Source organism: Triticum dicoccoides, chromosome 7B (genome assembly GCF_002162155.2).
Source record: "Triticum dicoccoides isolate Atlit2015 ecotype Zavitan chromosome 7B, WEW_v2.0, whole genome shotgun sequence".
NCBI lineage: Eukaryota > Viridiplantae > Streptophyta > Magnoliopsida > Poales > Poaceae > Triticum > Triticum dicoccoides.
Window position 1 is genome coordinate 666,754,824 of NC_041393.1, and position 21,469 is coordinate 666,776,292.

The 21,469-nt window shown below is 42.7% G+C and overlaps 1 protein-coding gene across 6 annotated transcripts; it reads left to right on the forward strand.

Annotated features, from left to right (window-relative positions):
- The first annotated feature begins 431 nt into the window (after positions 1-431).
- Positions 432-10,682, forward strand: LOC119336508 (F-box protein At5g07610-like). Of its 6 annotated transcripts, none has more exons than XR_005162586.1 (5): positions 432-589; positions 672-1,832; positions 5,899-9,392; positions 9,470-9,556; positions 9,864-10,682. XR_005162586.1 is itself a non-coding variant. In XM_037608550.1 (2 exons), exons 1-2 carry the CDS (start codon positions 558-560, stop codon positions 1,798-1,800), a joined length of 1,161 nt encoding a protein of 386 aa, XP_037464447.1. In that variant the 5' UTR covers positions 432-557; the 3' UTR covers positions 1,801-2,051. The 6 variants fall into 6 exon arrangements, 1 of the variants encoding a protein (XP_037464447.1); XR_005162587.1 differs by having other exon boundaries at positions 5,899-9,374; XR_005162585.1 differs by having other exon boundaries at positions 5,899-5,980; positions 9,235-9,556.
- The last annotated feature ends 10,787 nt before the right edge of the window (positions 10,683-21,469 follow it).

Consider the following 21,469-nt stretch of genomic DNA (forward strand, 5'->3'; position numbering starts at 1 on the left):
TTAATAGTAGAGTATCTGCTAATCCGCCGATCTCCCCGGAAAGAGAACCTCACAACCATTTGCGAAGGATCATTCAACACAAGCAATCCCTCCCAATGTTTATGCTCGGAGACGAACTCCACCTCGTCAGTCTCCTCTACCCGCCGACTATATCAGGGCTCCCTGTCGCGCGGGGTGGGCCACAACACTAATGCCTCATAAGCGTCCAAAATCAAAGCCTTTTTAGGGGTATTATTTTTGAAGGGGATTTTGAGAGGTAGTATTATTTTTTTTATTTTTTTTGAGATCACTTTTATTTTATTTTATTTACTAGGAGAATTTTAAGGGAGGGGTGGCACTAACTAACATTCGTGGAGTTGTGACACGGACGGTTTATAGCCCACTAACGTATTGCCGGCCCATTTCCAGTCGCGTCAGTTTCAATCCCCTCTCCGGCCCCGTAGGGTTTCATCACTTCCCCCCCTCCCCCTCCCCCTCCTCGCACTCGACGGCGCCGCCGGAGCTTTCTTCCGCCGCAGCGCCATGCCCAGACAAGCTCATCGATCTCACCCAAGCTGATGGAGAACGGACGCATGTCAGACCGGATCAGGTACGCAGAGCAGGCATCTCCATGAATCATCCCGACCTTCTTCACCGATCCCCTGAGACCTCTTCTCCATCTGTGTCTGCAGGTCGCCCTCTTCTCCTCCCAGCGGCAGCGAGACGGCGGCCGAGAGACTCACCGACGACCTCCTCGTCGAGATCCTCTCGCGCGTGCCCGCCAGGTCGCTCTGCCGCTTCAAGTGCGTCTCCAAGCACTGGCTCGGCCTCATCAACGACCGCACCTACCGCCGGAAGCTGCCCCAGATCCTGGCCGGCTTCTACGACGGGGGCCAATTGGTAGATTCAGGTGTTCCTTTCACCAATATCTCGGGAAGCCGCCATCTCACATATCCCGCCTTCCTGCCCAGCCGCCGGAAGGTCATGGTCGTGGACTGCTGCAACGGCCTCCTTCTCTTCTCCTCATACGCTGGTGGCGACCATGGCGACGAGTTATACGTTGTGTGCAATCCCGCCACAGAGGAATGGGCTGAGTTGCCGCATCCCGGTCATTCCGGTGATGTGTCTAGTATAAACTTGTGTTTTGATCCAGCCGTGTCCCCCCATTTCCATGTGTTTTTGTTGCCGGCTGTGGAGGTGGAGGACCAACATGGCTACTGTCTTACCAGAGTGCATGTCTATTCATCTGAAACCGGGAGTTGGGTTCATAAGGAGAAGAGATGGAGCGGCAATATCGATGTCGGTTATGATCCGTCATTTATCTATCTCAATGGTTATCTGCATTTTTGCGCCATTGTTGATGATTCTGCCCGCCAGCTAGCTGCAGTGGACAAGGAGGGGGGAGCAAGGACTGACTTTCGTGTTCCTGATGATCTGAATGTTTGTTTTATTCAGCAGTCACAGGGCTGCCTGCATTATGCTGGTTTTGACAGAGGTGACAATGATGATGATGTTGATCGACTGCTAGTTTATGTTCTTAAAGACTATGACAGCAAAGAATGGATACTGAAGCATAGCGTCGAAACTTCACATGTGTTTGGAGGGCTTCATGCAGTCAGCCTTTATGAGAACTTTGATTGGATTGCAATTCATCCAGAATGTAACTTGATCTTCTTCACTCTGGCCTGGGAGGATATCACATTCATGTGCTATGATATGGATCGTGGACAAGTTAAAGTGATCTGCAATCTTGAAGAAAGCGAGCCACCATATTTTCCGTATGTTCCACTATATGAAGAGTTACAATCTTTGCACAAGTGACATCTTATTCGTGCTATGGAGCAGCGAGCATGGTATGTCTGCTTGAGTTATGACCTCCTTTCTCTTATGTATACATGCTTTTAAGTTTGGAGCAATGGTGGTTCGTTCTGAGGGTACTGCGGCTCATTTCTCTCGGACTAGTTATTCAAAGTTTCAATTTAGCTTCTGCTGTGTGTACTTGTTTTGTCTCTGTATACCAATGTTTCTAGACAACAGGAGATGGTGATACACTTTGAATGATTACATTGTCACTTCTTTTGGTGCTTTTTTTTGTCCTGTGTTTTAAATAAATTATGTTATTAGCAGAACATCCCATCCACAATGATGCTGTTGATAGGAAATGTCATAATGTTCATCCTGCTATTAGACAATTTTTGACAGAAAAGTGCTTCAGAAGACTAGGAAGTCATCCTATTTATTTGTGGGTTTTGTTCACATACACATAGGTAGGTTTAAAGAGATTAAAATGAGTGATGTTGGGCACTTTCCATTTTAGTCTTGCCTATAATGGTGCACATACACTCCAGTCCAATGCAACTTTGCTGTGTTAATAAGATAGGTAATTTGACTTAACTGAGGCGTTTGCCTACTGGGGACGATGTTCAACTCTTTCCGGAGATTCATGCTGAGAAGCTCATTATTGAAACTAATTTCTTTAGCTGGTCAACCAATGGAAGGCTAGTATTTCGAGCAGTGCTCCAATCTTACTTGTTCTTATGCATATTCAGGAGCTTAGTAGGGTGTTTTCTTCTTTTGATTTAGTTCATGTAAAACAAGAAGTCAGTGTGGCAGCTCACCAAACCGCTAAATAATCTTCTTGTACTGGTCCTTTGCGTGTCTGATCTCTCAGGTCTTGGTGTTCCTTGCACCCTGTATTCAGCAAGATTGTAACCTTGCCAACATATCAATATAAACTTAGCCTAGGAAATGAGGAAGTACTTGTACTTATTGAGACTGCATGGGATCTAAAGCTAATTTCAGACATTGTTCTATGGAAAGTTAAAACAAATCAAAGCTATTGATGCAATAGGATTGTATGAAGTTGCTGCATGAAAGATATATGTGCCTGTACTTTTTAGTTGTTAGCTAGCCCAGGTCAAGCAATTGGTACAGTTAGAGCATTTATAGTGAAAAATTACTTGCAATATAAGTTATTTCCGTTATCAGCACATGATGTACCTGCGGAAAGTGTTGTTATCTGCTTGATTTCTCTGAATAGGCTGATCAATTCATCTGCAACACAAATATAGTCCATGGTTATGAATAGGCCGACATCAAAGAGGAAAAGAACCAAAAGAAGCACATAGATGCACATGGGGAAAGCCAATTAGTTTCTCTGATTCAAATTCTGGTTAACAACACAAACAAATTTTGAGCTAGAAACCCAACTGGTTTCAGTTTGAGAAAAGGACCTTGAAATGATTAGATATTATGCTAAAACGTTGCAATATCAGCCTTCTTTTTTATGTATGCTGTCAGTGGAGCCCTTTCTTTTTTATGGATTTCCTTGGCCTCTGCTGTTTTGTCATGTTGCGGCTGGTCAATGCTACGGGGTATTTTTAGATATATTACTTTATACCTTATGCTCTGGAGTTTATGAATAAATCAAATAGCGCACATGACGCCCTTATCAACATGGATTAGTGACCTATGCCTTTGTTAAATATAACTGTATATGTTATGCATAATCATATCCAATGGTATATTTTCTACTAAACACAAATAATTAGATATTTGGTCTGAGGGCTTCGGCGTCTTATGCCTCTGTTGCTCGAACGTATTTATTTAACTGGTTTCCTGCATGCAGAGTTTCAAAGAAAATCAAATGAATAGGACTGACAAGTTAAAGCAAATAGTACAAAACAGAAATAATAAGGTGATCACATGACATGTGGTTCCTTGTTTTTTGTTAAAAAAAAGGGTTCCATATTTATGATTCTTTGGGAAAGTTGGAAAAAAAGGAAAGAATTGCAAGTTAAAGGAGGATATACTGGAAAATAGTGAGATAAAACCACCTTGTTTTGCTAATCATATCATTTTTAGCAAGGAAGGGAAGCTAAAATATTCATGTTCCACAAAAAAACACAATAACAAAAAATAATAATTGTTCCATGTTAACCTCTATGGCAATCTATTTGCTTGGCTATATCCCTAAAGATAACCGGGGGGGGGGGTGCTTCTTTTTAATAAAGGGTGGATTTAGTTGACTCAAAAAGAAGCAACAGGAGGATATAAACACAATGAACACACCCCACCTCTGTATGATTAGGATGCACACACACACACACACACAAAGAATCAGGCTGACAAAGAGCAAAGTTATACAAGAACGTAGCTATGCCTAGGCAGAGGGGAAAAAGCTCGAAGCTATCAAAACCTCTGTTTTTAAGGCGTCCCGCCTTGGACGCTTAGGCGATAAGGCGCCCCGCCAGCGCCTTACAAATATGCCCGCCTTAGGCGCTTAGGCGTCCGCCTTAGGCGCTTAGGCGTCGCCTAGGCGATAAGGCGCCCCCCCAGCGCCTTAGATCGCCTTACCGCCTTAAAAACATAGATCAAAACAATGATCGACGAACTAAAGCAACAACCATCAACACCAGCCATCTCTTGGACAACACAAGGACAATTGTAAACGTTTTCCAGCAGCAGAACCTTCAAGAAGAGAACGGAGATCATAGGCCACATCGTTGGATTTTGACCTTCGAAGTCCACGTCCTCGGTTTTCATCCTGAAGATCAAGTCCAACTGTCCAAGCAACTTTGAGCAATGCATTCAACAAATAAGCGACCCAAAAACACTGCCATTGCTAGGTATAACCCACTAGGGTCAGACCTGGGTTTTTACCTCGAAACTCGAGATTACGTACTCAAGAAGCACCACCAAACTGAAGTCATCCTATGTCGTCGCCACCACTTTCCACGATCCTAGTAGCTACTCCCTCCGTTCCAAAATAGATGACTCAACTTTGTACTAACTTTAGTTTAAAGTTGGGTCATCTATTTTGGAACGGAGGGAGTACATGCGTGCACAATCTTAACGTGAGAAGCCACACAAGTGATGACTATGCCCGCACAAGCAGGTAGTCAAACCATGACAAGAGTTGGTTACCACCAAAGGCTCCGAACAACGAAGGTCGTTTCATGCATAACAATTCGGGACACCCCGACAGCGCCGCACCTTCCTCATGAGTGACGGTTGATGGCAGATCTACATAGCACAAATTAATTAGCTAGAGCTATAATAACATTTACATCACATTTATCACAGCCTCACATCAGCTATCATATAAACATTTTTAGTTGTTAGCTAGCCCAGGTCACAATTGGTACAGTTAGAACATTCATAGTGAAAACTTACTTTTCCGTCATCAGCACATGACGTACCTCCAGAAAGTGTTGTTATCTTCTCGTTTCTCTGAATAGGCCGATCAATTCATCTGCAACACACATAGTCCATGGTTATGAATAGGCCGGCATTAAAGAAGAAAAGAACAGAAGAAGCACATGGGGAAACCCTATTAGTTGACAGAATTATTCTTTTCTATTTCACTACTTTGTAGATGTTGAAGTGTGGCCTTAAAAGGTAGGGCTTGGATGGTTGGAGATGCTTAAAAGATGTAAAAAAGAGTGAGTTGAGCATTTAGTGGATTCGCAGCTGCTGTTTGATGGAATGCTCAGTGGGACGTGCCAATTTTTGGTTATATTTTACCGCCAGGTTTGATTAGCGCATCGAGTGTTTTCCATCTACTAATTTTGTCCTACCCATTATGCAGGCTTGTCTTGTGTATGTTATGGTCGAGCTTGTGCTTGGATTATAAATCTTTGCTCTGAAAGTAAAGATACTTTGATTTAATTTGTGCCCATAATACATAGTATTTTAACGATAAGATGCATGACACATGCTGCAGATTTTGAATGAATTTTCCGTTGCAACCATTCTTGGCCTCAATTGTTCTTAAGTTGTTTTATTGTTCCACCAATTTTGTTTGTGCACAATTTATCAGCCAAAATTTTGCTTCCGCTTTTTTGAGCCATTGGCTCCTATAATGTTTGTTTACATAAAACGATTCTGACTCGCGTGCAATTCACTTGCATTTTACAGGTCTACAGTTATTTTGTAGGCACAGACGAGTACTCCATTGAGGAACCAGCGAAGAAAAAAAGCACATATGTACAAATTCGAGGTAGGCTTATAATTTTCTTCTTCCAATCCATTTATCTTGAGATCATTTCCCACAAAAGGCATACATGAAGACAGTCGTGGGACAAATAATATCTATTTACTTTTGCCCATAAAATCCATATACAACGGCTACAATACCTGCTGTCTGCAGTACAGTTTATCCTGTGCCAAAGCTTGTTAGGTGATTTCGATTTACTGTATAAGATTTTTTTGTTTCTTTCCTTGAGGTCAGTGCTTATTGCACACTTTTATGTCATGTCTCAAAGAAAGGTGCGGAAACATGCATTATTTGGACATGGTATTCCTGTCAAATGCTTCCTATAGACTATGCATCATGCCTAGATGATTCTTCTGTTCAGTACCAGAAGAGCACAAGTAGATCAAGTTCTTGCATGCTTGAACCAGCCACACCAACTTGCTTGAGTTCAGTCAAACCATCAAGAGGTACCAAAATGAATCCGTGCATGATTAAAACTAGGAAATATGCCCGTACGTTGCAACGGGGGAGAAATTGTTCTGTTTATTGACTGCCAACATCCCACGACAACATTCGAAAGGTGCCACCTAAATATGTCCATCAATTGCAACGGAAGAAAAAAAACTTCACTCTCCTATCCCAGTAAGCATGTAATGGTTTAAGCCTAAAACATAAGCAAGAACCTAAATATAAGCTTTTGTGATGTTTCTTGTCACAAGCGCCAACTTTAGGGATAAAAAAAATGGAATTTACTATTTCATTTATGATACACATCAATTATTCAGAGGGCAGGCCTGGCGCAGTGGTGAAGTCCTCCCCACTTGTGCCAAGAGGTCCTGGGTTCGAACCAGCCTCTCTGCATTGCACTTTGCAGGGGTAAGACTAGGTTCCTATAATCCCTCCCCAGACCCCACCTTGTGTGGGAGCTTCTATGCACTGGGTCTGTCCTTTATACACATCAATTATTCCTGGCATGAATAAGAATTATGTGCTTTCAGCATGCCCATCTTTGCAAAAAGGCTACACCTCTGCATAACTAGTCAACAATTAATACTACAGAAAAGCTAATCTTGATTGATCAATGTGGGCTTCCATGTATAGTTGTTGCATTCCTCCTTCACATACCTAGCTTGATATGCAAATTAGCTTAAGTGAGTATCGGTTTTCTTCTACACGGGAATGGATAAAAAAAGATTTTGACCTTGAAGACAAACAGAAAAGGTAACATGCATGCTATTAGGGTATGCATTGCATTGAGGATCGAATCCTTGCAAAATATCTCTCTAGCACTCTTCGAGTTATGCAAAACACATATGAAGTCATACAGAAATAAATCAACAGATGAAAAATTCAGAATTGTAGGAATACGAAATTACATCTTTCGTCTATCGCAAAAAAACCCTCTTTCCTCCTTGTAGAACAGTAGTTTCTTGTGTAATCAATTTAGCTATAGAAAAACTGATTTCACAGGGAGCGTCTACTCTCGTCTAGGAGGAGCAGAAAAACAAACATCATTATAAAGGGCTAAATTGACTCGCTGCAGTTGTGGATGTGCGCCTGTTGGCTTACGTGCGAGTTCTTGGGAGCAATAAATCGAGCCATGTACTCTCCGCCGGATCGATGCAGCTTTATAAACATAATATGCCAAGTAGCGTGCGTGCGTATTCATCATTATGCTAACACAGATCAATCAAGCTGGCCGGCAACTTGTATTTTGCTGCTGCTGCGCACGTGGGTTTTTGTTTACCTAGGAAAGAGTTGATCCTACTGCTTTGTAAACTTGCCCGCCACATAATACTGTTTCTCGGTAACATGCATTTGCTTGGAGTAATCAGCACTCGGCAAGAATGTGATGCACCAGAGTGAACTTGTAATCTGCGAGGAGGATGCTCCTGAGTCCCTGACGGCAGCGGCGCGGTTCAGAAACAGCGATATGAAGCCGGCGTTCTCTCGGCACGCCTTGTTGAGGCGGAAACAAATCCTCTAGATGTGACCCAAAAAATCGATGAAGGGAGAGGAGCCCGGCCGGCTGGACATCCTGCAAGTGACGGCAAGGGAGGAGCGCGTGACGATGGTGTTCCTGGACTCCCGGTTGCAGACACCACCCTGCAAAGGCAACCGAGGCGACAACCTGTTGCTTTGTACAATTGTTTAGGCAGATGATGTCTATAATACGATGGCATGTCGACTATAGACTGTACTATAGACACACTCTTACTATGGTCTGTCTATTTAGTTGTCTATATAGGCCCTAAAATTTGGAAAACTGGGAGAAAATCATCATGACTTTGAAAACCAGAGCAGAACATGCATGAGTACTCCAATGTCAAACAAACAAAGATAAAAACACAGCCGGAGCAGCGATTTGTTGAGCAGGCCTTATAGAGCCCGTGATGATGGTTGTTGCTCCTCCTGCGGATTAAACCACCGACTGCCTCTTTCCTTCCTTGCTTAATTTCAGCCCGGATGACTTATTTTCTTCCTTATTCTCTTTCCAATCATATAGAGGAACGGACCAGCGGCTTATTCTTCTTTCCTTCCTTATTTATCTGAACATGACAAATTATTTCCTTCCTTATTGACTCTTGAGAAGGCTCCTTGATACCCAGAAAATTCAAAGACGTATTTAAGTTGGGAGGATTGCGTGCAAGGGAGCGAGGTGGGACTAATATATGAATCAAGCTTTCCTTACAACACATCTGGTCAGTAGTTGTTTGCCATCAGGTCACGAGTTCAAATCACCAGACGAGCCAATATTTTTGCCTCCCCCGGACTGCACTGGGCCATCCTTTGTTGGGCTGCAGAAACAACGACGCAGGTAGATGCACTGCACCGTGCTTCGTTGGGCTGTGGAAGATGGGCTGAAAACGACGCTGAGAGTAGATGTGGTGTAGGAAAAATCTTGGACAGGCAGAAATTTTAGTACCACCTTATATAGATTCTTAAACTATAATATGAGAGCGAGGTGGACGGACCAAAAACGGACGAAATTATGGTGGTAAGAACCGATAGCCCTTTTATTAGTAGGTATAGATATAGATATAGATTAGTATTGAAAGGTCTTTAATCTGCCAATAAATGGTTTCCTTCTTTATACCTCCAAAAGTTGGTGCACAGCCTAATGAAATTACAGTTCCTACACGCAAAGAGGAATATTCCACTGTATAAATGGTTCTAGAACTATTAGCTGTAATGCATTATAAGATACTACAACCTTAGTTTTAAACATTTTGCGTACTAACAGATATGTATTGCAATTTTAATTTGCGTCTCTGCAGCAATTTGACTATTCTTTGTCTTTTACGATGTGGGTCCGCGGTGAGAGGTAACGCTGGCTGGCGCCTCACCACTGGCTATTGTTTGACGGCGGCAAGGAGAAGGGCGCCAAGGGTGTGCTGCTCTGTGCACGGCCGTCAAAGTACAGCATCGCTATGATGTGTGGTTTCTCTATTTCCTCCTATTGCATGTTCCCAATTTTACAAATTGTTAAGTTGGTGCTTGATTTCGCTTCAGATTTTTCTGTGGCTTTCTCCATTAGCATGTTTCTCCTCAACGACCATATCAATCTGGCTGGTGTTTGCACATGTGATTTTGGTTGAGGTATGTGCAAGATCATCCCTCTCTAGACTGTAAATTTGTCTGTAGGTTTTGGTAGATTTGATTTATCGGTAGCTAGGGCAGTGGTGATGCCGCAGGTTGACCAATTGTGTGCTAGAAGGAGAGGTGCCACTATTATTTTCATTATGGCTCATGTAGTTCAAATCAGTTTTTCATATGAAAGAAATTCAAGCCATGGATGCATGATATTTGGTAATACTTTAACTGCAGCTTAGGATACAAACGCGATTACATTAATCAGTTGTTAAACAGGCTACTGACATGCTTCCTCTTCCTCATGATGGTATAGGAGCACACGCTGATCCAATGAACAGGAGCGAAGTCGCCAACGCATTCCGGCTATTGATCACCTTGATCGGTCAATTATCATCTTAATGGTTATCTGCATTTCTGCGCCATTGTTGATGGTTCTGACCGTTGTCTAGCTGCAGTGGACAAGGAGGGGGGAGCAAGGACTAACTTTCGTGTTCCTGATGGTCTGGATGTTGGTTTTATTCAGCAGTCACAGGGCTGCCTGCATTATGCTGGTTTTGACACAGATGACAATGATGATGTTGTTGTTCAACTGCTAGTTTATGTTCTTCAAGACTATGACAGCAAAGAGTGGATACTGAAGCATAGCGTCGAAACTTCACATGTGTTTGGAGGGCGACACGTAGACGACTTTGGTAAGGACTTTGATTGGATTGCAATTCATCCAGAATGTAACTTGATCTTCTTCACTGTGGGTCGGCATATCACATTCATGTGCTACGATATGGATAATGGACAAGTCAAAGTGATCTGCAATCTTGAAGAAGGCAAGCCACCATATTTTCCATATGTGCCATTATATGAAGAGCTACAATCGTTGCACAGGTGATGTTTTATTCATGCTATGGGGCAGCGAGCATGGTCTTGAATTCGGTCCTCCTTTCACTGATGTATGCGTGTTATAAAGTTTGGAGCAATGCTGGTTCGTTCTGGGGACAATGCTGGTTATTCAAAAGTTTCAATGTAGTTTCTGTTGCGTGTACTAGTGTTGTCTCTGTATTACCAATGGTTCTGGACAGAAGGAGATGGTTATACACTTCAAGTTACGAGTGTTGTTAGCTGAACATCACAGCTACAATGCTGCTGTTAATAGGAAATATTGTGGATCATAATGTTCATCATGTTAGGCAACTTTCGACACAAAATTTCTCCAGAAGACTAGGAAGTCATCCTCTTTCTCTGTGGGTCTTGTTCACGTAGTAGGTTTAAAAAGTTTAAAATAAGTGATGTCAGGTACTTCCCATGTTAGTATTGCCTATAATGGTGCACATACACTCTACTCCAAGGCGACTAATTGTGTTAATAAGAGAGGTAATTCAACTTACTGCTGAGGCATTTGCCTACTGGGATGATGTTCAAATCTGTTGGGAAATTCATGCTGGGAATGTCACTGAAACTAATTTCTTTAGCTGGTCAACCTTTGGAAGGCTAGTACTTCGAGCAGGGCTGGAATATGGCAGGAGCCAATGGCAGCTTGCCAAACTGCTAAATAATTTTTCCCAGGCCCTGGCGTTCCTTGCACACTGTATTCAGCAAGATTTTAAGATTGCTAGCCTATCAATATAAACTTATGTTTCTTATTTTTAGTTCTCACATTATTAATCCAAATATTCATGTTCCAATTCGCTGAAGTATATTGCAACAAATTCCGGCAAAAAGACCACGCTGTAAGACCCAAGATTTTGACCCAACCTAGCGGTGCTACCACACTACTCTAAAACTACAAGTCTTAAAATAATTAGAAATTTTGACAACATTTCTCTTCTTTATACGGACATCCACAACACATAAGTAGACATCAATCATGAGAGGCAATAGCATAACTTAAAAAAAATGCACATAGTGTACAAATCCCTCAGTAGGTCTCCAAGAAATTAATTATATAGACCAAAGCAACCAAGGGGTCACACCATACTACAACTAATAGACAAAAATTGAGTGACCTCTAATTATTATATGAAATTTTGTGATGTGCTCAAGAGATGTAGTAGTGCTACTCCCGTCTCCCATGCATGTCACTTACTTAGTACCTGAAAACCAAATAACGCAAGGTTAATCATTTGATTAACCTTTTGACGATCTTTAATTATTAATGGCATGTAATTGACATAACATTATGCTTGCTGATGCAAGGATTTATAGAGTAAATGCAACTACTCCCTCCAATCCAAATTATTTGATGCAACTCTGGTACAACTTTGTAGGAGTACCTTTTTTGTAGCATAGAGAGAGTAGATGGGGACACCAACTTTGCCATTTTTTAAGCATGGAACTTTGCCCTTATGAGATCATCACCTATACCCGATCTGTTAACCCATCGACAACCCAAGCCCCAAAGCTAAAGTAAATCTAAAGATGAAGGTACGTGTTGATGCCCCATTCTCTAGGAATGGAGATCATGTTCACGTTTCCCAAATTTGTATAATTTTCACGAGTTACTGGTTCACAAACTAAACAACCGAATGATTCACTATTGCTCCTATTGTTCCATCTCTTGTTGACCAAATTTCTAGGGTTCTAGGAGAACTAATTTGAGAATGCCCAAATTTCTGGTCATATTCTCTGCATTCCAACTCTCTCCTAATTTGGGATAAATGTACTTTAGGATGATTTGCTGTGAGTTACATGATTTGTTGTTAGTTGCGAGATTCACATCAACTAATCCATTGGCATTAGTACTCCATTAGTATAAGTGCAGTAAAGAAGGAGTATCAGTTTGTTTATTTGATATGAGTAATCCATTAGCATAATTGCAGTAAACAAGGATTTCAGTTTGGAAATTCAGTGAACTTAAATTTAATCTTAAGTTCAACAAGGAGTACTGTATTCATTTCATAGTTCATATAACTATACTGATGTTTCTAAATTCAGTGAAATTAAATTGAATAAATTCAGTACTCCTTGATTTTGTGTATAGGAGTACTCTTTGTTCAGGTTACTGTAATTGATAAGTTTATAGGAGTACTATAGTTTTTGCCTAATCTAAACTAGAGGCTTATGATTGTAGGAGTAGGGGTCACTACAAAAAAATACACTTTCGTGATGATACGTGTTTGTCACAGTAGGTCGTGTTTTTTGTCATGCATGTACATCCATGACGATTTTATGACAGAATCAAGATAGTCATACCTGTGCCGTCGCAGAAGTGTTCCATGACATTATCAAAATTATCATCACGGAAGTGTCCACTTCCATGACGATAAATCGCGCGTCACAGAAGTGCTTTCGTCAAGGGTGACCGACACGTGACATCCACCGTAACGGAACACTGTTAAGCTCTCGGGTCCAGTTTTGGATCCGATAATCCGTTAACAGCTTGGACCAATGGGGATTTTCCACGTGTAAAATCATCACTGGCTGGAGGAAACACGTGTCAGCTCCGCGTTGGCACAAGTGTCACTCATCCAATGGGCGAGATGCGCCTATGATATGTTGACACGTGGACCGGCCCATAAAGTTTAAATGGGCCGGCCCAACTAAAGGCCCACAAGATTTTGCGGACCATAATGGGCCGGCCCAGCTAAAGGCCTATGAGATTTTGCGGACCATAATGGGCCGGCGCAGCTAAAGGCCCACGAGATTTTGCGGGCCATAATGGGTCAGCCCAGGTAAAGGCCCACAAGATTTTTGTGTGCCATAATGGGCCGGCCCAGCTAAAGGCCCACAAGATTTTTTACGGATCATAATGGGTCGGCCCAGCTAAAGGCCCACGAGATTTCATCAACATTAATGGCTTGGCCCAGCTGTAGGCCCACAAGATTTTGAGGACCCTAGTAGGCCGGCCCATTAACTGGCTGCCATGTTTTGGGCCAAATGCCGGCCCATATTTGATCCGGTCCATTAATGGCCTGCCACGTTCTGGGCCTAATAATGGCCCATATGAGATCCGGCTCGTTAAAAGCCTACCACGTTCTGGGCCAAATTACGGCCCAGATCAGGTCCAACCCTTTAAGAGGCTTTGGGCTAAATTATGGCCCATATCAGATTCGGCCCGTCAACTGGACGCTATGCTTTTGGGCCCACTTGCTAAAGGCCCATTTAGTAATTTGGCCTGATATTAATTTCAGCCTGTTAAGGGCCCGTTTAACATGTCGGCCCTATATTAATTTCGGCCTGTTAAAAGCCCATCATATAGTTGGGCCCAACTACGGCCCGGTTTGCATTCGGCCTGCTCGCAGCCGATAATCTGATTGGGCCAAACAAGGACCGAGACAATTTTGGCCTGTTAAAAGCCCATGATTTGATTCGCACAATCATGGGCTGGGGTCCATTTCGGGCTGCTACCGGCCCGTGAGCTGTTCGGCACGTTTCAGGCCCAACCTACTTCTCAGCCTCCTAAAAGCCCATTGAGTTTTCTTGTGAAAAGAGGGTCGACGGTTTACTCGGCCTATTAAAGGCCCGAATCTACTAGTGGGCCAGTTTACTTTTGGCCTTCTAACGGAACAAGATGACGGGGTCCATGATGCGGATCATATATCGTGATTGCATGACGGCCCGATTATGTACCGTAATTTTACGGTTTGGCCGGTTTACTGCGAAGACATGATATATATACAGTAAAATAACTGCAGCATCGTGAATAAGAAAAAACCTAGACTATACAATAAAGAAATTACGGCATATTACATCCACTGGGCATCAAAGTTCGCCACTATGATAATAAAGCACAAGCAGACATCAAATTACATACACTGGCATCAAAGATCGCCACCAGTGCAAATAAACACGCCGGCAAAATAATATACAAAACCGACATCACTTCAATAGAGTTCAAGAAAGGTTAGCCCTGATGGGGAGCTGCAGCGCAAGCAGCTGAGCAAGCTGATGGGACTGCGCTTGTTTAACACTTATATCTTACTCACCCTGAAAGATAAACAAGCAGATAGATGGCAGGTTTTGCACATAAAAGTATCAGTGTTGACAATTCATCACATTTCTTACTAACGAATACAGTGACATAGTTTAAAATTGCATTAACACAATATGGTATTGTTCAGGTCAAGACATGGCAGGAAATGACATTGTGAAGGAGTTGGCAGCTTCAGGACACCACTGGATTACAGATCAAGAACTCATAAGTATCAATGTTTAGTGTGCTGTTAATTTATCCCATTTTAGATTGGCAAATAAAGAGACGGTTTAAATAATAGTAGAATGATATGACATTGTTCATAGTTAAGATATTGCAGAATATGACTTTGTGCTGTAGTGGGTAGGTTCACCACACTACTGGATTACGGATGAAGAACAGAAGCATACATGCAGTGCAAAAGAAGACCACTTGCTCTGTATAGTTTAATTTACATTGTATGAAGAAGGAACTTGATTGTACAACTGAAAACTTAAATTGAGAAGGACAAACTTTTGTTTATGAACTACATAATAAACTTTAAACATGCAATTTGATGCAAACACCAAAAATAAACAGCAGTTGTAGTCATGCCTAACCAAATATACACAACAAAGTTTGAAGGCTTGAGAAGGACAAACTTACATTATTGGTGAAGACAGACTCTATAAAGCCCTTGTCCATACCGATGGGGGGGGGGGCAATTCAAGAAGTTTACCACAGTATCTTCTTCATAAGCATTGCCTTTATTCTATATTTTGTTAAGAGTAAATATAGATGTGATAATATACAAAAAGTGGAGAATATTTAAGATAAGATGAAGAGTGATGCTACATAACCAAGTAGCTATAAATGTAAGTGCAGCAATACAGACAAAAGGTACATCCAAGAGCAATACACAGCTAAACTTCTTTAGTACCATCGGTGTTATCCAACCTTATGGTAAGAGTAAATATAGATCTGATGTGTAGAAAATGGAGGGCAAAGGAAAATAAGCTGCAGAGTGATGGTACATGAACAACTACCTGTCAATATAAGTACACTGAAGATATATTCTACACTAATGTAACCAAATTTGAGTGATGGACATCATGTACTTACAAGAACAATGCAGAGCTAAAAAAATTCATTGGCATTGGATATATTCTACACTAATGTAACCATTCATACAGATTAGATAATTTGGAGCGAACAATTGATAAGCAAGCTATCATGCATACTGCAGTCACATAATGAACCAGGTATGTATGCAAGTACAGTGATACAGGACAACATGTACTAATAAGAGCAAAGGAGCGGGCAGCATATTTGCGATATCCCGTCGTTCTTTCCAAACCGGAATTCTTCTTCGAGCAGACTTCCTGCAAAAAAGATCCGTAAGGCACATGCGGAAAAGTAGAAGTTCAAATTGTCATGTGATTTCATAGATAGTACCTCATCCTGGGAACGAGACCAGTGCATAACAAGGTTTTTCCATTCAATGTCTTCTAAATTTAGCACAAGAGACTTCACCAGAAATTTGTTTATAGACTTGCCATCAAAGTGTGATTTCCTCAGGCAACACCGATACTGCTGCAATGCTTCCTTGAAAACATAGCAAGCAAGCACAAGCACAAGCTTTTAGGAAAAGCACAAGCAAGCTTTGCTCGTCATGGCTATCCAGATTGACCCTCGCCTAGTTACAACAATGTAATGTAAATCATATGTGTTCAGTTAGCAGAAAACAGGAAAATAATAACCATGAATAATAGCACTTACATGTAAGTTGGACAGGAAGATGTGAAAATGATGTTTGTCTTCACTATAATCTTCCCATGATGTGAATATATGCACGTAGTCCCTAACAACATTGAAAGCATTATCTTTTAAACTAGGAATAACTAGAATGGGGTTCCAATCTGTAGGAATTGGCCGTCTCCACAGTTGGGATAGGTCTTCGGCCGGTGGACTTGCTGTACTTTTTGCTGGAGTGGGATTTTTCTGTGGTACGGCTGGTGCTATGGCAATTGAAATCGGTATACCTTTTGCTGGAGTGCAGGTCCTGTGTGGTGGGGCTAGTAGTATGGCCAATGAAGTATGGGTACAGTCTGCTGGAGTCGGTCCTACATTTTGTGTCACTGGTTGTACAACCAATATAAGTGGGGTGCTGTCTGATTTCTCCGGCACCACTACATTTTCCAAGGACTTTGCTGGTGCTCCTTCAGTTTCGGCAATCACCCTCTTCCTTTTTGATGTCTGATGCACAAGAACAACATTTGAGTGGAAAAACATGGTATGATGACAGATGGAATATGTATTGATAATGGATGGGCATGGCATCTCGACATATATGATGAGTAAACTAAGCAGATGGCAGTGCAACGAAGTAGAAGAAATGCAAGAAAACATATGCAAGATACGCACAATCAATAAAACCTTGCCAAATTAGAAAAAGCACCTTGATGGGTGAACAGGACAGGCCATCTGCCTTTGACTCCTCGAGGTTAGAATAGTCATTACGATCATATTCTGAACAAGAATCAATAGCTGGGAAGCGTATGAGTTTCATTGCATCCAGAATGGCACTCAATGCCTTGGTGCCAATTTTGTAAGTCATTGCAGTGTTTAGCTTCAAGAGTGGACTGCTGCTAGTGCGACACAAAGCAGCTACACATATCATAGTGTAGATATAACGGGAAAACCGTAAGCATCAGTGTAAAATCAGCAAAGTGGAACTTGCTGAAATATATGTGCTAGTACTGCCGATACGGATAGAAAGGCTTAGGATACCAGTTCTCTTCAACTGAAGGTGCGGTACTGTTAATATCAGTGTTACTCTCAAAGGCAACACAGCTCCCCGCATTTCCTTGCTATTCTTATAGGATTCAAGTGGGCAGGCCACTACAAATCCTATTCCTATGTTTACAAAATCCTACGAATCAAAGAGGCTCAAAGTGTCCATCACAACCGACCGTATAGACCTCTACGCTGCAAATGTCCCTACTCATCTTCAGTACAAGGAACATACTATACTACTATCATACTCCCTTTGTTCCAAAATATAAGTCTTGGTAGAGATTTCCACTATGGATCACATACAGATGTATCCAGATACATTTTAGAGTGTAGATTCACTCATTTTGCTCCATATGTAGTCCATGGTGGAATCTATACAAAGACTTGTATTTAGGAACGGAGAGAGTACATATTAAAGAAGAACGGAAGAGGACCATGGTAAAGAAGAGCAAGCAGATTTTGGATAATAAAATGTTGGTTGCGCAGTGCCCACACATGATGAACCAGAGCGCATTAAGAATGCAACTCCCTGCTGTCTCTCCACCATTTCAGGCGGTTGGATGAAGATCCTACGTCTCCTAACCCTTCTTCTTCCTCGTCTCTGATTCTTCCCATACAGAACACCGCACGGGCCACCGACCAGACCACCGCCCCCACCGCCTGTGTTCCTCCGCCACCCTCACCCCCACCCCCGCCCCCACCCACGTCGAGTTTTCTTCATTCGGCAAGGCCCCACCACCGCCCCCCACAACCACTCGAACCCCTTCGTTCGCACCGGCGAACTCCTGTGAGCTCTGAAAAATCGACTGACCCAATTTTGAAATTTTGTCTATTGTGGTTTAACTAGTGTGGAATATAAAAGGGAAAAACCATAAGCATTGGGAGTATAGTGTTGAGCGTGCCATGGCGGATCTAAAGTTGCAAACCGAACAAAGGCAACTTCACAACCAAGACAAGAAATCAGAGTAAAGCAGTGGCGATCTATTTTCTTGCTGCGATAAATAAGTTGAGCAGATACGAAAGAGTACTGCCTCTGGTGTGGCGCCGTGTATACATCCGCTGAGAATTTGACGGTGCTATGGTAGCGATGGCTGTCGATGGCGTGGAAGCAAATCTAGGAGGGTAGACGGTGGCGGCAGGGCACAGTGGACGAGATGGTCGTAGGAGCGGCGCCGGCAAGGTGGACGACGGTGGGGATGAAGCGAGAGGACGGGATGCGAGGATCCCGGTCCAGAGCCGTGGATGAGAGAGGTCGATCTCTTGTAATGGTCGACGGCTTCGGGGTATCAGCTCCGGCATGGTGGAGGAGGACGACGGTGGATGGGGTGGCGAACGGAGGAGGCTGGGGTGGAGAGGGTGTTTTGGCGCCCACGGAGTACGAATGAGGAAAAGGAAGGTAGAGAGGAAGGGGGAACCATGTATTCAGGGCGCGCTTGTCTCAAATGCGAGGAAATTTACAAACTTAGCCCCTGTTTCAAATTTTCTACATCACAACAATATTAGTCGGTTGGGGATAGGACGGTAATCTCGCATACACCGAATATTTGCCGACGAGAGTTTGTTTTTGGCGCCCACCGTGTATGAATCGGGGAGGGAGTCGATTTCGGCCGAGGACACACTGTGTTTTGGCGCCCACCGTGTATGAATCCGAGGGAGAGGCAGTTATGTCCCGTTTGGGTGAAATTAAAAACCTACCCCTATCAAAACCTATAGAAATCCAGCAGATAGGCTTTGCGTGACAGGGATAGGCAGTAGTAATTTCCATCTCGCAGATTTTGGTTTCGGGTGGTTACTGTGACTTTCCCCGCTTTGTTCAAATTTTGCAGAGTGCACGTTTACCATGCCAACTCAATTCGAATCCCGTTTGTATTCTATTTTTTTCCGGGCGAGATCCATTTTTGATTGGAATTAAATTCTATATACATCATTTTTTATATATACTTTCGAAAGCACAACAAAGAATTCTGCTCCTTTATATGTATAATATGATTTACAAATACAATGATCTCAAAATCATAAGGTTGAATTCAAAAAATTTAAACCAACTGTATGGATCAGTAATATCTACATATTAAATAACATAGATGCACGTGAATTCATATGAGTATGCATGTTTGATAGATCAATTTTGGTTCAAGTATGGATTACATGTATCATCATCTCGAATTCAAATATTTGAATCCCTTTTATGTTCACTCCTTTCACGCCCATCTCTCTCGCATGCATGCTCCTTCATGTAGCTATCACTCTCTTTTCTCCAACTCACCCTCATGCTCACTTCATGTTTCTCCTATCCTCGCAAACATGGTCTCTCGACGTCTCCCTTGAGAAGTGTCACACTCTCCCTATCATTATACATTACACGGTTTTCATTATCTCTCACGTCTCTACTGTTCTCTGGTATCACTCGGTACCTAAGCTTTCTTTTTCACCGCCACACACACAGTCTCCACTCGTCTTTCACTTTGTCTTTCTCTCTATGGGATTCTCTCACACACCCTATATGTCTCTAGATATGACTCATACCACTAAAATTACTCTCTCTCTCTCTCTCTCTCTCCTGTAGACACAACATTTGTTGCGGTCTCCTTTTCGTCTCCATCCCAGACTGACATTATTCATTTGTTTACCGATCAGACAACCCCCCCCCCTCTCTCTCTCTCACACACAACTCCTGCTTTCCACTCCCCTTCCCGACTACCGTCTCTCTCTCTCACACACAAAACTCTTGCTTTCGCACCCCGACTCGTATTTCTCTCACAAACATTTATCGACTAGCCTCTAGATAGGTTTATACACCCGCACACTCGTGCTTCCACTATCGCATACATGTCTATCTCCCGCTCCTTGTATCTATGTAGATTTTTCTTCCCTTCTTGAGACATGCCCTCTCGATCATGCACAAACACACTATCTCCTCATTTTAAGCCGATACCTCTCGCACACACACTCTTTGTGTCTTTGTCACACATGCACTCCGTCCTCCTCCACTCTCCCTCTCTCTCTCACACATGGGCTTTTTGCAACAACTAGCAAGATGCCCATGCGTTGCACGGAACATCAAGATGCATTTGTATGAGTAGTTTATCTTGTGGGGGAAAAGGATGAACGATGGAAGGCCTTATTTGCAAATGTGGAGAGGGGTGTGGGTATCTTTTTGCAAAATTTCCATAGTTTCCTTCCTATCCGTTAGATATAGATCGGACGACCTATATTGCAGGATGGCGGGCACACGATCATCACCGACTATGCTTTTTATAAGAGTAGGGATAAAAAACAGAGTTGGTGATGATGGTGGGTGATACGTCTCCAACGTATCTATAATTTTTGATTGTTCCATGATATTATATTACCTATTTTGGATGTTTATGGGCTTTACTTTACACTTTTATATTACTTTTGGGACTAACCTATTAACCTGAGGCCCAGCCCATATTGCTGTTTTATTGCCTGTTTCAGTATTTCGAAGAAAAGGAATATCAAACGAGTCCAAACGGAATGAAACCTTCGGCAGCGTGATTTTCTGGAAGATTATCATCCTGGAGACTTGGAGTTCACGTCAGAAGATACTCGAGGTGCCAAGGAGATAGGGGCGCGCCCCCCTACTGGGCGCACCCCCTGTCTCGTGGGCCCCTCGAGCACCCCCCGACCGACTTCTTTCGCCTATATAAGCCTACGTACCCTAAAACCATTCAATATCAAGATAGATCGGGAGTTCCGCCGCCGCAAGCCTCTGTAACCACCAAAAACCTCTCAGGAGCCCATTCCGGCACCCTGCCGGAGGGGGATCCCATCACCGGTGGCCATCTTCATCATCCCAGCGCTATCCATGACGAGGAGGGAGTAGTTCACCCTCGGGGCTGAGGGTATGTACCAGTAGCAATGTGTTTGATCTCTCTCTCTCTCTCTCTCTCTCGTGTTCTCTCTATGGCACGACCTTGATGTATCGCAAGCTTTGCTATTATAGTTGGATGTTTCTCCCCCTCTACTCTCTTGTGATGAATTGAGTTTCCCTCTTGAAGTTATCTTATCGGATTGAGTCTTTGATTTGAGAACACTTGATGTATGTCTTGACGTGTTTATCTGTGGTGACAATGGGATATCACGTGCCACTTGATGTATGTTTTGGTGACCAACTTGCGGGTTCCGCCCATGAACCTATGCATAGGGGTTGGCACACATTTTCTTGATTCTCCGGTAGAAACTTTGGGGCACTCTTTGAAGTACTTTTGTGTTGG

Excerpts from the sequence above, each read along its gene's own strand:
- LOC119336508 (XM_037608550.1), top strand. The coding sequence starts at position 558 with ATGGAGAACGGACGCATGTCAGACCGGATCAG. Across the intron at positions 590-671 it reads CGCATGTCAGACCGGATCAG|GTCGCCCTCTTCTCCTCCCA; the intron begins GTACGCAGAGCA and ends CTGTGTCTGCAG.